The 16,474-nt window shown below is 43.0% G+C and overlaps 2 protein-coding genes across 2 annotated transcripts; one reads left to right on the forward strand and one right to left on the reverse strand.

Moving 5' to 3' along the window:
• Window positions 1-313: 313 nt before the first annotated feature.
• On the forward strand, window positions 314-2,255 carry LOC120722509 (nuclear factor 7, ovary-like). Its single transcript, XM_040013519.1, has 2 exons — window positions 314-676; window positions 778-2,255. The coding sequence occupies exon 2, from the start codon at window positions 795-797 to the stop codon at window positions 2,181-2,183; it is 1,389 nt and encodes a 462-aa protein (XP_039869453.1). The 5' UTR covers window positions 314-676; window positions 778-794; the 3' UTR covers window positions 2,184-2,255.
• Window positions 2,256-14,082: 11,827 nt separating this feature from the next.
• LOC120722525 (zinc finger protein RFP-like) lies at window positions 14,083-15,877 on the reverse strand. The gene is made up of 3 exons (XM_040013538.1): window positions 15,682-15,877; window positions 15,036-15,580; window positions 14,083-14,777 (listed from the first exon to the last, which is right to left on the reverse strand). The coding sequence occupies exons 2-3, from the start codon at window positions 15,561-15,563 to the stop codon at window positions 14,175-14,177; spliced, it is 1,131 nt and encodes a 376-aa protein (XP_039869472.1). The 5' UTR covers window positions 15,564-15,580; window positions 15,682-15,877; the 3' UTR covers window positions 14,083-14,174.
• Window positions 15,878-16,474: the final 597 nt, after the last annotated feature.

Consider the following 16,474-nt stretch of genomic DNA (forward strand, 5'->3'; position numbering starts at 1 on the left):
AATGATCAATGAATGAATGAAAGTGTGTTTCAGAGAATAAAGAGGAGGACTTAAAGTCAAAGGATAAATTCCATCTAGAAGTGTTGTTTGTATCAGACAGAATTTGATGTTGGTGTTGGTCTGATGGAAAAGTAGCTGCTGTTACAGTAACTCGGGGATGGGGAAACTCCAGGCCTTGAGGGCCGGTGTCCTGTAGGTTTTAGATGTGTCCTTGATCCAATACAGCTGATTTACATGGCTAAATTACCTCCTCACCATGTCTTGAAGTTCTCCAGAGTAAATCCACCTGTGTTTGTGTGACTACATTACACTCCCACTGCTGTGGAACCTGAACAATAACCAGAACAAAGTCTGAAAAAAAAACTGCCAAGCAGCTGCACCACTGAGTCACAGTTTATTTTCTACGCTTGAGAAAAGGTTTCGTTTCTGATCTGCAACAAACGTCTGCACTCTGCTGTCACACTCACGCTGAATGATGTTCCGGCCTCTATGTCACTGAAATGCTACAAACCAGGAAACAGGATGTTGTTCTTCTTCAGTGCAGAGAGACGCACAGACGATCAGACTGAGCTCAGACCAAACTAGCAGCTTCCTCTGAGTGAGTCCAGCTACAGGAGAGAAACGTGGAAAACTCCAACACTGCTGCTTCAAGCTGCTGACGCTTCACACACTGAATGTGAGTTTGAGCAAAAACACGACTCAAAGGAAGTTTCAGTGAAGGTGGTAGAGGAGGGAGGGGAGCCAGGACTGACTGTACTTCCTGTCTGCTGTTTTCAGCTTCACTCACAGACTCAATGGCTTCCAGATCAGAGGAGGATCTCTGCTGTCCGGTCTGTCAGGAGGTCTTCAGAGATCCTGTTCTTCTGTCATGTAGCCACAGCTTCTGTAAAGACTGTCTGAAGAGACAGTGGAAAGAAACAACAACACGTGAGTGTCCAGTTTGTAAGAGCAGATCTTCACGGTCAAAACCACCTTCAAACCTGGCTTTAAAGAACCTGTGTGAGTCGTTCTTACAGGAGAGAGATCAGAGAGCTTCAGAGGCTCTCTGCAGTCTGCACTCTGAGAAACTCAAACTCTTCTGTCTGGACCATCAGCAGCCAGTGTGTGTCGTCTGCAGAGACTCAGAAAAACACACCAATCACAGATTCAGACCCATCGATGAAGCTGCACAACAACACAAGAAGGAACTTCAGGAAACTCTGGAGCCCTTAAAGAAGAAGTTAAAGGTTTGTGAAGAAGTTCAAGTGAAGTTTGATCAAACAGCAGAACACATTAAGGTCCAGGCCCGACACACAGAGAGGCAGATTAAGGAGCAGTTTAAGAAGCTTCAGCAGTTTCTAGCAGAGGAAGAGGAGGCCAGGCTGGCTGCACTGAGGGAGGAAGAGGAGCAGAAGAGTGGGATGATGAAGGAGAAGATGGAGGCTCTGAGCAGAGAGATAGCAGCTCTTTCAGACACAGTCAGAGCCACAGAGGAGGAGCTGAGAGCTGAAGATATCACATTCTTGCACAACTACAAGGCTGCAGTGGAAAGAGTCCAGCGCTGCCCCCTGCTGGATGATCCACAGCTGCCCTCAGGAGCTCTGATAGACCAGGCCAAACACCTGGGCAACCTGACCTTCAACATCTGGAACAACATGAAGGACGTGGTCTCCTACACTCCTCTCATTCTGGACCCAAACACTGCTCATCCAAAACTCATCCTGTCTGAAGATCTGACCAGTGTGAGAGGAGCAGAGAGGCAGCAGCTTCCTGATAATCCAGAGAGGTTTGATTATTCCTGCTGTGTCCTGGGCTCTGAGGGCTTTAACTCAGGGACTCACAGCTGGGATGTCGAGGTTGGAGACAGTAGATGGTGGGCTTTGGGGGTGTTAGCAGAGTCTGTGCAGAGGAAGGGAAGCATACTGTCTGGATTATGGAGATTGTGGTTTTCTACAGGTAAATACTCAGCACACTCACCATCAGCTCCTGTCACTGCTCTCTCAGTAGAGAAGAAGCTCCAGAGGATCAGAGTGAATCTGGACTGGAACACAGGAAAGCTGTCGTTCTCTGATCCTGATACTAACACACACATACACACCTTCACACACACTTTCACTCACAGGATGTTTCCATACATTAACACTGATGATAAACTGAAGGTGTTGCCGTTGAAGGTGTCAGTGTCAGTGCAGCAGATGAGTTGAGGATGATGATGTTTCTAATGTTGTTTCCTGTCAGTGAGTTGAAGCTGTTAAACTGCAGCTGTCCTCCTGCTGCCTCGTTGTTCCAAAGCTCTTTGTTTCTCTTTTAGTTTCACTGTTTCTTTCTGTTTCTGCTGTCCACCTTTTCACATGGAAAATCATTTCACTGTTTCTCACTGAATGACTCCCCAAACTAGATTTGAAATTCTATCAAGTTTCTAATCATTACAAGTGATTCATGTTTCTATTTGATGTGTAAATGGAGATGATTTAGTTTGCTGGGATATGGACTGACATGTGTTGAATGGGAGGAGCAGTTTGTTGTTGTCTTCTTGTCTGTTTATGACAACAATAAATATGTTGTTGAAACAATGATTCATGTTTAACTCCATATATGAAATGTTTCTGATCTTTGAATTCTGTTTGATTAAAGACTTTCTTCATGACACAAATGAGATTTCAGTGTATTAATAGAACTAAATAAGCTCAGAGTTGAAAGGCTGGAGTATTATGTACGTGCTTCACTGTCAGGATCTTCAGGGGGATTCAAAGGGAAACATCAAACTGCTGTAATGAGATAACTAGTTGGGCTGAACACACTTATCTGTAGTTTGTCTCCATCCAGGATCATCAGAATATAATGAACATGTGTGAAGAGCCACAAAATGCTGCTGCCCTCTCAGCATGATGAGCTCCAGCCTTTGTTAGCAGGACAACAGGAAACATGAGACAACTTTCAGAGACAGTAACCAACTGTGGCCACAAGATGGCAGCAGCTGATCTGAGATCCTTTATTGGACAGAAGGACTCTGCTCTGTGACGTCATCAGAGAGACGGCCTTCACTCTGATAGATCTGACGTCATGTCTGCACTGCGATGATGAAAGCTGATAAACACATTGTTATTGATCCATGAAATCACCTCTGTCCTCTCAAGTGTAGTTGTTTACAGAGCTGAAGAAGTCCTTCATCATCAAAACAGACAAGCATGTATTTCCTGTATTAAGTGACGTCATCCTCACTCTGACCTCTTACATACATTCTGTTCAGTTTTCCTGCTGCAGCAAAAAATGCTGCTGTTTGTCGATTCATTTCATTTATCTAAACTTTCAGCCACTAATTTTGCAGATTAAACAAACAGTTTCACTTAGTATGAACAAAGCCTAATTTATAACAATAATAATGACAATAATAATGATAGTTTTATAAAGCACTTTCAATGTAGCAGTATAGTAGTAAGTAATAAGGTAATAACTTCTTAAAGATCTAATCAAGACATTATTAAATGAACAACAAGAAACTTGTTTAGAGTGTGAATGTTACACAGAAAGCATTTAAACAAAGAATAAAACTGAACAAGGTATGTTATATAAAGTGTTGTAAACGCTCAGATAGAAAAGAACCAGCCCAGTTAAAACATTCATAAGTAACAACCTGAGTAGAAGGTGGAGAAGTAACAGCTGTGGTTTTCAAAAGATGTTTATTTCCTGGTGTCACAGAAGAAAAAGGCTAAGCAGCTGAATCTTGGACCTTTAAATCTAATAGTGTCTTAGTCCTGGCTGGCCTGGAGTGTTCTTCCTTCTTTCTGTCTCTCGCCACCTCTTCACTCTTTCTATCTTTTTACTCTCAGGTGAAGTTGTGAACCATCTTTCCCTTGTTGGTCACACAAGGCTCTTACAAGCTAGGTCCCTAACTTTTGCTAGCTGTTGAAGTTGTGGTATATCAGTGGTTAGAAATGCTATTATTGCTTTAGGGTTAGTTTAACACAAAGTCAGGACTGACCCGGGACCATTGCTGTGAGTCACACTACGCAGGGTAAAGGCCCTTTCACAGCGGACGTAGCATGCACTGCGCTCACCACTAAGAGCTGAGGATCCAAATTTTGTAGTGCTGGCTACGCTCTATGCTCTGTCATTTCTTTGTGTGGCAGCTCTGTGTGTACTAGATATGCCTGAATCTTGTTTTTGGAGTTTTACATTTGGGATTGACATGAACCATCAGCTGAAAGGAAGAAAATATTGGGTAACAAAAACCAAAACAAAAAAACAATTGGGTCGTACTGGCAAGTTGAAGCTCACACACAGCCAGGCAACTTGATTGCGGAGTTTTACAGGTAGGGTTTTGCTTTGTATATTTAATCAGGCCTTAAGAAAACGAAATGTAACTTCTTTTTATCTATAGATGCACAAACATAAAACCTTCAGACATTTTGGTTTGCAAGGTTAAAAAAGTTCACAACAACGCATTTGATTTACAAGTACAAAATATTTTTTACCATAAAAATGCCTGTTATCTCCTGGAAAAATGACTCAACATTCATCCTTGGATTTCTGTGCTTCTGTGGATGATCAGCTCCATCCTCTGCTGCCCTTACCTGCCCAAACCCCGTGAAAGTTGATTAAAACACTCAAAAACAGGTGATCATCACTTTTATATGTTTAAGTGCATAGTGTGGATGATATCATAAGGCCTTGAGGCAATCAGATGTAAAACACAGTATTTATGATTTCACCCAAACGCGACGGAAAGGTTCGATTACAGCCACTTCACAAGCGCATGGCACAACACAGAAGAGCCACCTCCACAGGACAAGACTCAGCAGTCCATCTGCATCTTAAGGATAAAGGACACTCTTTCGAGGATGCCAAGGTTCACATTTTGGACAGAGAGGACAGATGGTTTGAAAGAGGAGTGAAAGAAGCCATCTATGTCCACTGTGAGCGACCATCTTTGAACAGAGGCGGGGGTTTACGACACCAACTCTCTGCCATCTATAATCCAGTTTTGAGATCCCTTCCCAGACGCCTTAACGCCCACTCACATCCTGGGCCATTTGACCTCAGGAATTTGCATGATAGGGTGGGGCCAGGTTTCACAATGAGCACACCCGAAACTCTGGCTGATTAGGACCCACACCCGCTTTCACACCTTGGCTCATGTGATTAGGTAGAAGATCATCAGGGGGTCCTTTGTCCCCCTTTGGGGGGGAACTCCCACTGGGTTTAAATCTGGGACTCCCCACCACTGATCCTTAGAACTGAAGAAGCTTCTCGGATGAGAGGTGAAACGTCTTCAAGCAACTCAAGAAGTCCAGGCGGTTTTCTTTCCAAGCTCCTTAGTCTTATAACCAGTACATTTGCATAATGACTGAAACCAGCCCACTGAAGGAACAATGGACTGTGAGGTCAGTTCCTTAATCACAATTATGCAAATTCTCATGACCAAAACCCACTGATCAAAGACCACTGATCAATGGCCATGAGTACCATTCACAGAGAGTTGGGGAATGGCTGCAATCACAGCATTGTAAGATGGTGAAAGATGAACCCTTTGGCCCCCTCCCAGATTCAGAGATGGTCTTTCCTTTTCACATAAATGTCCTCCTTGACTCCGCGCTCAAACCAGCGTTCCTCCCTGTCCAGGATGTGTACATCCTCATCATTGAAAGAGTGTCCACTGGGCTGTAGGTGTAAATAGACTGCAAAGTCCTGGCCTGATGAGGTGGCTCTTCTGTGTTGTGCCATCCGCTTCGACAGAGGTTGTTTGGTTTCCCCAATGTATAAATCCTGGCAATCGTCCTGGCACTTAACAGCGTACACTATGTTACTCTGTCTGTGTCGGGGTGGACCAATTTTTGGCGCAGCGTGTTTTGGGGTTTAAAAGCCACAGAGAGTTTAGAAAAAATGCATCTCAACTGCTCCGATACTCCTGACACATATGGGATCACTACAGGTTTTCTCTTAGGCAGCGGTCGTCCTTCTCTCCTGGATCGGCTGGAGCTTTCTTTAGGTGTCTTTCCAGCTTTGACAAAAGTCCAGCTTTTATCCACATTCACTCAGGGCCTTCTTGATGTGCTGTTCTTCTGCCTCCCTGGCCGCTGTGTCAGTGGGGATGGTATTCGCTCTGTGTTGTAGCGTCCTGATGACACCCAGTTTTTACCTAGTAAACATCAGCTTTTAGATGTCCCCCATTACTGATGGAAATCATACTGTCTAAGAAGGGTAATCTGCCACTTTTCATATCCTCCCTGGTCAATTTCATGTGTCGGTCCACCTAGTTAATGTGATCCGTGAATTGTGGTACGTCCTGAGATTTGATTTTCACCCAGGTGTCATCCACATATCTGAACCAATGGCTTGATGGTGTTCCAGGGTAGGATGGCAAAGCCCTCTTTTCCACTTCTTCCATGTACAAATTGGCCACGATCGGTGAAACTGGGGAGCCCATGGCACACCCATGTTTCTGCCTGTAGAACTGACCCTTGTGTGTGAAATATGTGGAGTGAAACGCTTGGACACTGCCCCATTAGCTCCAGGTGTTGTGCTAGACCAGACCTTCCCAAAGTGTGGGGCCCGCCCACACTTTGATGGCCTTTCACGGGCCCCACACTTTGATGGTCTTTCATGGCCCCCCCATGGCAGGGGGGGCCATGAAAAGGAACAAAACAAAACGCTTGGACACTGCTAGCGCCCACAGAAATGCAAAGCAGGAGATGAAGCATCGCTGAATATGTTTCCAAACCAACTTCATTCTAAGCCAAAGACTATAAATATGAAGAAGCATATCTTCCCTTTGGTTTCACCTGCACAAGTGCCAAGGTAGGTCTCCCTGCAGGATTGGTTTTCCCTTCGTCGGGAGTACGTGCTGGGCTCTTCAAATCATGGACAAACAGGATCCCACATTCTTGATATTTAGTTCACAAACACTTCTCATAATGACGAACTACTCCTGACATGTTGGAGATGTTTGCTCTTTATACAGTAAAGTTACAGCGGGATACAAATAACATCACGCTGATCCTGCCACGATTTGTTCCCCCGGTTCAAATCATGGACAAACAGTATCCCACAGTTGTTTATGTTTTTAAGCCCATTTTACACAGAGAGGCATTTTTTGAAAAATATATTGATAGCAATGTTGAATATTATTACACAGGGAAAAAACAACTACATGTAAAATAATTACACCATAACGCCTCTGACTTTCTAAATGGAGGCACAGTAACTGCGTGTGTGTGTGCAAGCATGTAAAACCTGAAGATAGTGACAAAATACTGTTAATCTGACTATCTGCCATTCTGCAATTAATCTCATGTAAACAATAACGTGGCCACAGCGTGACGTGAAAAAATGCTCGTACCTGTGACGTTGCGTGACGAACTCTGTATTCCTCGTCCACACGTAAATGCAAAAAACAGGAGTTTTAATTAGTATTCACTTCATTAAAAACAACAAAAATAAAGCTGTCATTCCTTTAAGTGAGTCAAAGCAGCAAATCAACAGTAGTTTGATTTGTAAATAAATCAATTTGTCTGCAATTTCTTCCAGAAGCTGCACAAACACATTAACAATCTTCCAGAAGAATACAGGGAGGGTATGTACCAACTAATTAAAGGGTATTTCTTCTTCGACTTCTTAAACCGTATTGCCATTTCTAAATAAAATTATGCAAAGTTTTCTTCTCTGCCACATGTCCTATTGGTCAGTATGTTCTGAATCATTTCATGCCATATATTAATCTGCTCATTTTGTCGTGTAACTGTCACACTGTAAGAATTTGTTAATGAATTTCTGACACAGAAAACCTTCGCTTTCCAAAGCTCCATCAGTAATGCCTCCTGGTATACCTTGGACAAACAATTGGAAGCGAAAACTAAATACTTTTCTACTTTTCAGCTGAAGCAGCTAAAAACCATTCACAGTGAAGCAGCCTGAAACTCTCATTTATCTTTTCAGCTGCTAAAAAATTGTTGGTGGCCTATCAAAAACGCCATGAGGATGATAAAATCAACAAATTCTTCAAATGCTTGGTTGATTTCGTGAAACACCCTCATACAGGTATGTGCATAAATACCTGTATGAATTATATACATTTCACCTTTTCATTATACAATTTCAGGCCAAAATGGTATGATAAAACAGCATTTATCAGATTTCTTATCTCTTTAATAAAAGACAGCTACTAAAATGATTTCATTTGTTTTTTGATAAATAAATTTAAATATTCTTGTAAATGCAGTGGTTATACATTTACCCTCTGAACTTGTTTAGATGACTTTCATAAATATTCTCTACATGACACTGAAAGTTGTACAAAATAATTAAATAATTGGTAGATTAACGGTGCTTCCAGAGTATTTTCCATGGGAGGGACAAAGAAGAGTTCCAACCTCTTGCCAATTCCCCCTTTTTTAACAAATCACACCACATTGTGTACCACAGTATGCATTACTTCATTACATGGTAAATACAACCTCGTTTCTTTTCAAGAAGACAAAATTTGCCATCTAGTCATGTGTCTGAGTGAGCGTCCAATCAAAGTAAAAAAAAGTTTTAAAGCTTTTCTGTTAAGTTTTTCCTCTTTTCAAAATGTGTGCAGATGCAGTAAAGTTCTACAGTTACTGTACAGCTGAGACCTTCGGGGCGGACAAAGATGTGCTGTACCAAGTAAATTTGTCTCAACAGCTACTGGTGGAGAGCATAGACCTACAGGAATGCAACACTGTCATTGTTTTCTGCCCAATCAACTCTCGTGTTAGGTCAGATGTGGAGGCAGCCATGGCTAAAGCACCAGGTATCATAAAGCTTGGTCACAATAATATAAAGTATGTTCAGTTTTTTATAGTTTTATAGTTTCTCTTTTACTTTACTCACTATCAATATACATATGAATATTTTAATTCAGTTTTCAAGATAATCATGGAAACATCTTTTCTTATGGTTTCAGCCCTTTAACCATCCAAAACAGTAACAATGCAATGGCTTTTTATTTGATTTTATTTATTTAGGGATGTTTCTGCTGTGTGCAGGTAATAAAGACATCATCCTGGTTGTGATGCACCATACCCGAAAGACAAACTACTCAACAAGTGGGACAGGATGGTCTCAGATATTTCCAAATGTAATCCTGCATGTTGATGTTCTCTTTCATGAGACTGAGAGAGGATTACTGAGATGTCAGAAGAATGCACAGGCAGTCTGTCAGATACAACAAGGATTACAGAAACACAATGATATTAGTGAACCAAACAACACTGTGGGAGCACAGGGTCCTTTGGCCCCGTCCCAAAGTGAGAGATTGCCTGTTCCACAGAGGCAGGGACCTAATATCCTACATAATCAAAATGGATGTTTGATTATGTAGTAAGACAGCTGGTGACACTGACAATGACAAAGACTGTTTAGCTGAGAATAGTTTTAGCTGAGATTTACACTTTGCATGAAAAAAGGATAAACCTAAATAGTCTAAATGAACAACATAATGCTTATTACAATGTTGAGTCTTTACAATATGAGATTTAATGTCACAATTAAATAAATGAAAATGCTCATACTGTAGGTGTTCATGTCAAAATGAATGATTAAATAAAGTCTTGTGATGAGTCCTCAGTTTCCTTTGTGGTAACACTTTATTGTAGCATGCCTATTTTGCATTTGTATGCTGTCTATACAAAAGATTGCATGATGTACACAGCTCTAACAACTTAACAAATGGTCTTTGTATACAATATGTGTATGAACACATGAATGATAATGAAACAAAAGTCTACATGAACATCAAAGAATCCTTCAAATGTTATTGATTTTGTTTGTCAATAAATTCTTTGATGTTGAATTCAGGCCCAGGGCCCAAATTATTGTGATACAGAGAATTTAGCTTTTTTTTCCCAGTGTGCCTGAATGTCAAACCTCTAAAGATTTATATCTATAAATATATACAAAACACAAAAATATCCATGAATTTTTTCATTCAGGAGCATTTTGAAACTGAACCTGCCTGGATGCCATCTTGTCTGACTAAAGCTGACAGACTACAAACTGAGGAAGGCGGAATCCCAGGAATGAACTAAAGAAGCTCCAAACTCTGAAATCTTCAAGAGCCATTTTCCTGCATTATCAGTCATTATGGATAATTTGTTTAAGGTGTTTACACTCATTTGTGAAGCTCTGTGAAATATTGTTTTTGTAAGTGTCACAGAAAAGGCTTATGTAGGTTAAAAAGAAGGTTAATTGTTGGTTCCAGCAGTTAAAATGTTTTTGCTTGTACATTTCTGTGGACAATATTGTAAAGGTGTGTCTAATCTTGTGTATAATGTGGAGATAAGGGAAATATTTTACTGCTATTTTTCATAATCATTATCATTACCATTGCATTAATAATACAGTCTACAGTATAGATATTGCATTCAGATGTTTAAACATATTGGCACCCAATTAGCCTTTATTGCAGGTGCAGTTATAACCACTTTAAACTGTTGAGTTTAATTTATAATCCTAAATGCTTTTTATAATCTTAAATGTTTATATGCTGATTATGTTGGTTTGTATGGGAGAGGCCCAGACGTCAGTGTGAAAGACTAGGTTGCAGGCTGACAGGAAACGCATGCTTTTGCAGAGCGTGCTTGCGAAAGTGAAACTAAGAGAGAGTAAGTGTAACTTATTTTGAGGAGCTGTTTGGATGATGCTATTTGAATAATCAGGTTATTCATTATTATCTTTTATTCATTTATATCTTCTGATTAAGCTTTCAGTAGTGGCATTTAATTAAAGCAGTTATTCAACATATTACATACATAGATTTAGTTAGATTGTTACACATATGAGAGTGGCCTCTGTCTGGTGAGAGGTGAGACAGTGCAGTTGAGGTCGTGACATACACACATACACATATACACCCATGCAGAGTAGGTGAACTTAGGTCTAGGTAAGAGTTCAGACATATTTTGCTTGTAGCTGCATTTTGTGCTGGCATACGTGACAGTTTGTTGTAGGACGTGCTGCTGATGTTCCAGACAATAAGCGAGAGTCAGAAGATGAACAGGAAGCACCTGGCTTTTAGGCGAGGAGAATGTTCTTTTCAAACTGTGCCAAAAGTTGTCAATAGAACATTTGTGGTTTTGAGACTTATGCATATATTGTATCTGCTTTGACGCATGAGGGGGCGTCACAAATAATACCTTGATGATACAAAACAACTGTGCAGTGTACATCTCCCCACGTGTGTTCATTAAAAATCATCGTTTGACTTAAACCGGCCAGACCAGTATTGTTATTTGGATTCCTCCTGTATCCCTCCTCAATATTTGAACCTTAACAATAATAAATGTTTATCTTGTCACAAAGAACAAGGTTTTGTTGCACCACTATTATCACGAGGTTTGGGCGTGATAATATAGGCTGTGAGGTCCACTTTTAATAATCACGCTAAGGACTTCAGCGAGCTATCTGCAAAAGCCTGGTTAGTCTACCAACACTACAAGGTATTTGGCATAATTGTAGTGTAATATTGTGAAAATTTGTAATGTATGGTGTTCTAATTATTTTATGTTTATGTCTCCGTGAATCGCTACCTTGTCGTGGTGGAGGGGTTTGTGTGTCCCAGGGATCCCAGGGGCTATGTTGTCTGGGGGCTTTTGCCCCCTGCTAGGGTTTCCCATGGCAAATTGGTCCTGGGTGAGGGACCAGACAAAGAGCGATTCAGAAGACCCTAATGAAGAGAACATCGAGGGAACAGTTTACCCTGCCCGGGATAGGGTTACCGGGGCCCCGCCCTGGAGTCAGGCCCGGGGAGGGTGCCCGAGGGCGAGCGTCTGGTGGCCGGGCCTTAGTCCATGGGGACCGGCCGGGCACAGCCCGAAGAGGAGACATGGGCCAATCCTCCCGCAGGCCCACCACCCGCAGGAGTGCCACCTTTAGACTCTGTTGTCCTGCTGGGAGACTTCAATGTTCACATGGGTAACGACAGCGAGACCTGGAGGGGCGTGATTGGGAGGAACGGCCTCCCTGATCTGAACCCGAGCGGTGTTTTGTTATTGGACTTCTGTGCAAATCACAGTTTGGCCATAACAAACACCCTGTTCGAACATAAGAGTGTCCATAAGTGCACCTGGCACCAGGACACTCTAGGCCGTAGGTCGATGATCGATCTTGTAATCGTATCACCAGACCTGCGACCATATGTTCTGGACACTCGGGTAAAGAGAGGGGCTGAGCTGTCAACTGATCACCACCTGGTGGTGAGTTGGATCAGGTGGCGGGCAGGACGCTGGACAGATCCGGTGCACCTAAACGCATAGTGAGGGTGTGCTGGGAACGTCTAGCAGAGGCCCCATTCCACGAGATCTTCAACGCACACCTCCGGCAGAGCTTCAACAGCATTCCCAGGGAGACTGGGGACACTGAGTCCGAAAGGACTATGTTCAGTATCTCCATTGCTGAAGCTGCTGCATTGAGCTGCGGCCGCAAGGTGGTTGGTGCCTGCCGTGGTGGTAACCCCAAACCAAATGGTGGACACCAGAGGTGAAAGGAGTCACCAGGCTGAAGGAGTCCTATCGGGCTTGGTTAGCCTGTGGGACTCCGGAGGCAGCCGACAGGTATCGACAGGCCAAGTGGAATGCAGCTCGCACACTCCTCAGCCTCCCTGGGAAAGTCTATGCCAGGGTGCTGGCATAGACTTTCCCAGATTTTCAAGATAAAACAGGACACATATTGAAACGCAAACCTGACACATGAACTTAACAAAAGACATCCAGGCATGAAACACATGAAGGGCAAGAGAGACTTAACAGAGGGGTTGAAAAGACAAGGGGAGACTAATAAGCAAATGAAAAAAGGAAACCTAATGAGCTTAACCATACACTATGTGGGCGATCGTGGCTCAAGAGTTGGGAGTTCGCCTTGTAATCGGAAGGTTGCCGGTTCGAGCCTCGGCTTGGATAGTCTCGGTCGTTGTGTCCTTGGGCAAGACACTTCACCCGTTGCCTACTGGTGGTGGTCAGAGGGCCCGGTGGCGCCAGTGTCCGGCAGCCTCGCCTCTGTCAGTGCGCCCCAGGGTGGCTGTGGCTAAAATGTAGCTGCCATCACCAGTGTGTGAATGGGTGGATGACTGGATATGTAAAGCGCTTTGGGGTCCTTAGGGACTAGTAAAGCGCTATATAAATACAGGCCATTTACCATTTACTATAAACATCAAAATAAACTAAAATTCAAAACGCTGGGTCATAAGACCCAAGATCGTGACACTTTGAGGTGTGTGTGTGATCATCATCTGCAGCTTTGATCCACTGTGCTGTTGCTCTCTCTCCTTACATTCACATATAGGAGCTCAGGACAAACAAGGCAGGCAGTGCAGACATGACTTCAGATCCATCAAAGTGAAGGCCGTCTCTCTGATGACGTCACAGAGCAGAGTCCTTCTGTCCAATAAAGGATCTCAGATCAGCTGCTGCCATCTTGTGGCCACAGTTGGTTACTGTCTCTGAAAGTTGTCTCATGTTTCCTGTTGTCCTGTTAACAAAGGCTGGAGCTCATCGTGCTGAGAGGGCAGCAGTATTTTTTGGCTCTTCACACATGTTCATTATATTCTGATGATCCTGGATGGAGACAAACTACAGATAAGTGTGTTCAGCCCAACTAGTTTATCTCATTACAGCAGTTTGATGTTTCTCTTTGAATCCCCCTGAAGATCCTGACAGTGAAGCACGTACATAATACTCCAGCCTTTCAACTCTGAGCTTATTTAGTTCTATTAATACACTGAAATCTCATTTGTGTCATGAAGAAAGTCTTTAATCAAACAGAATTCAAAGATCAGAAACATTTCATATATGGAGTTAAACATGAATCATTGTTTCAACAACATATTTATTGTTGTCATAAACAGACAAGAAGACAACAACAAACTGCTCCTCCCATTCAACACATGTCAGTCCATATCCCAGCAAACTAAATCATCTCCATTTACACATCAAATAGAAACATGAATCACTCGTAATGATTAGAAACTTGATAGAATTTCAAATCTAGTTTGGGGAGTCATTCAGTGAGAAACAGTGAAATGATTTTCCATGTGAGAAGGTGGACAGCAGAAACAGAAAGAAACAGTGAGAACTAAAAGAGAAACAAAGAGCTTTGGAACAACGAGGCAGCAGGAGGACAGCTGCAGTTTAACAACTTCAACTCACTGACAGGAAACAACATTAGAAACATCATCATCCTCAACTCATCTGCTCCACTGACACTGACACCTTCAACGGCAACACCTTCACTGTATCATCAGTGTTAATGTATGGAAACATCCTGTGAGTGAAAGTGTGTGTGAAGGTGTGTATGCGTGTGTTAGTATCAGGATCAGAGAACGACAGCTTTCCTCTGTTCCAGTCCAGATTCACTCTGATCCTCTGGAGCTTCTTCTGGACTGAGAGAGCAGTGAGAGGAGCTGATGGCGAGTGTGTGTAGTACGTACCTAAACTGCACCCTATTACCCATAATCCAGACTGTATGTCTCCCTTCCTCTGCACAGACTCTGCTAAAACACCGAGTCCCCACCATGTACTCTTTCCAACATCAACATCCCAGCTGTGAGTCCCTGAGTTAAAGCCCTCAGAGCCCAGAACTGAGAAGATTAATCCATTTAATCTCTCTGGATTATCAGGAAGCTGCTGCTTCTCTCCTTCTCTCACACTGGTCAGATCTTCAGACAGGATGAGGTTTGGATCAGCAGTGTTTGGGTCCAGAATGACAGGAGTGTAGGAGACCACGTCCTTCATGTTGTTCCAGATGTTGAAGGTCAGGTTGCCCAGGTGTTTGGCCTGGTCTATCAGAGCTCCTGAGGGCAGCTGTGGATCATCCAGCAGGGGGCAGCGCTGGACTCTTTCCACTGCAGCCTTGTAGTTGTGCAGGAATGAGACGTCTTCAGCTCTCAGCTCCTCCTCTGTGGCTCTGACTGTGTCTGAAAGAGCTGCTATCTCTGTGCTCAGAGCCTCCATCTTCTCCTCCATTATCCCACTCTTCTGCTCCTCTTCCTCCCTCAGTGCAGCCAGCCTGGCCTCCTCTTCCTCTGCTAGAAACTGCTGAAGCTTCTTAAACTGCTCCTTAATCTGCCTCTCTGTGTGTCGGGCCTGGACCTTAATGTGTTCTGCTGTTTGACCAAACTTCACTTGAACTTCTTCACAAACCTTTAACTTCTCCTTTAAGGGCTCCAGAGTTTCCTGAAGTTCCTTCTTGTGCTGTTGTGCAGCTTCATCGACGGGTCTGAATCTGTGAGTGGTGTGATTTTCTGAGTCTCTGCAGACGAGACACACTGGCTGCTGATGGTCCAGACAGTAGAGTTTGAGTTTCTCAAAGTGTAGACTGCAGAGAGCCTCTGAAGCTCTCTGATCTCTCTCCTGTAAGAACGACTCACACAGGTTCTTTAAAGCTCGGTTTAAAGGTGGTTCATTCACTGATATTTCCTTACAAACTGGACACTCGTGTGTTGGTCTCTCTTTCCACCATCTCTTCAGACAGTCTTTACAGAAGCTGTGGCTACATGACAGAAGAACAGGATCTCTGAAGACCTCCTGACAGACCGGACAGCAGAGATCCACCTCTGATCTGGAAGCCATTGAGTCTGTGAGTGAAGCTGAAAACAGCAGACAGGAAGTACAGTCAGTCCTGGCTCCCCTCCCTCCTCTACCACCTTCACTGAAACTTACTTTGAGTCGTGTTTTTGCTCAAACTCACATTCAGTGTGTGGAGCGTCAGCAGCTTGAAGCAGCAGTGTTGGAGTTTTCCACGTTTCTCTCCTGTAGCTGGACTCACTCAGAGGAAGCTGCTAGTTTGGTCTGAGCTCAGTATGATCGTCTGTGCGTCTCTCTGCACTGATGAAGAAGAACATCCTGTTTCCTGGTTTGTTGCATGTAAGTGACGTGAGGGATCGAGCTTCTTTCCACCTCCTGTTATAAATGTGTGAGTATGACAGCAGAGTGCAGATGTTCACTGCAAGTCAGGAAACAAAATCTTTTTTGAATCTCATACAATAAAGTGTGACTTAGCTGTTTGGCAGTTTTTATTTTAGACTGTTCTGGTTATTTGTCAGGTCCCCTTTAGTTGGAGTGTAGTGCTGTCACACAAATACAGGTGATGTTAAAGTGGATTTAATTTGTTGCAGATTTTGGGTCCTCTCACTGAAGTGCTAGCAGTTATTGTAACAGCATCAACATCAAATTCTGTCTGACACAAACAACGGCTCAAGATGGAGTTTAACCTTTGAGTTTAAGTCCTCGTCTTTATTCCCTCAATTTGACTTTCACTAATTCATAGACGATTTTAGTCAGAAATGTTGTTTATTACCGTTAAATAATATTAAAAATTCCTGCTGTGAATCGCTACCATATCGTGGTGGAGAGGTTTGTGTGTCCCAGGGATCCAAGAGGCTATTTTGTCCATGGGCTGGAGTTGCCCCTGGTGAGATGCGACGAGTTGGGATGGGTAATTCTAGTATCCCTCAGCTTGCTGCCTGTATATTTGGGTTTCT

The sequence above is a fragment of the Simochromis diagramma genome, unplaced genomic scaffold (genome assembly GCF_900408965.1).
Source record: "Simochromis diagramma unplaced genomic scaffold, fSimDia1.1 OVJJ01000641.1, whole genome shotgun sequence".
NCBI classification, from domain to species: Eukaryota; Metazoa; Chordata; class Actinopteri; order Cichliformes; family Cichlidae; genus Simochromis; species Simochromis diagramma.

Bases quoted from the DNA above. Each gene is read 5' to 3' on its own strand.
- LOC120722509 (XM_040013519.1), top strand. From the start codon at position 795: ATGGCTTCCAGATCAGAGGAGGATCTCTGCTGTCCGGTCTGTCAGGAG.
- LOC120722525 (XM_040013538.1), bottom strand. From the start codon at position 15,563: ATGGCTTCCAGATCAGAGGTGGATCTCTGCTGTCCGGTCTGTCAGGAG. The intron at 14,778-15,035 runs CTTCAGCAGTTT...TCAGGAGCTCTG, and splicing joins TTAAGGAGCAGTTTAAGAAG to ATAGACCAGGCCAAACACCT.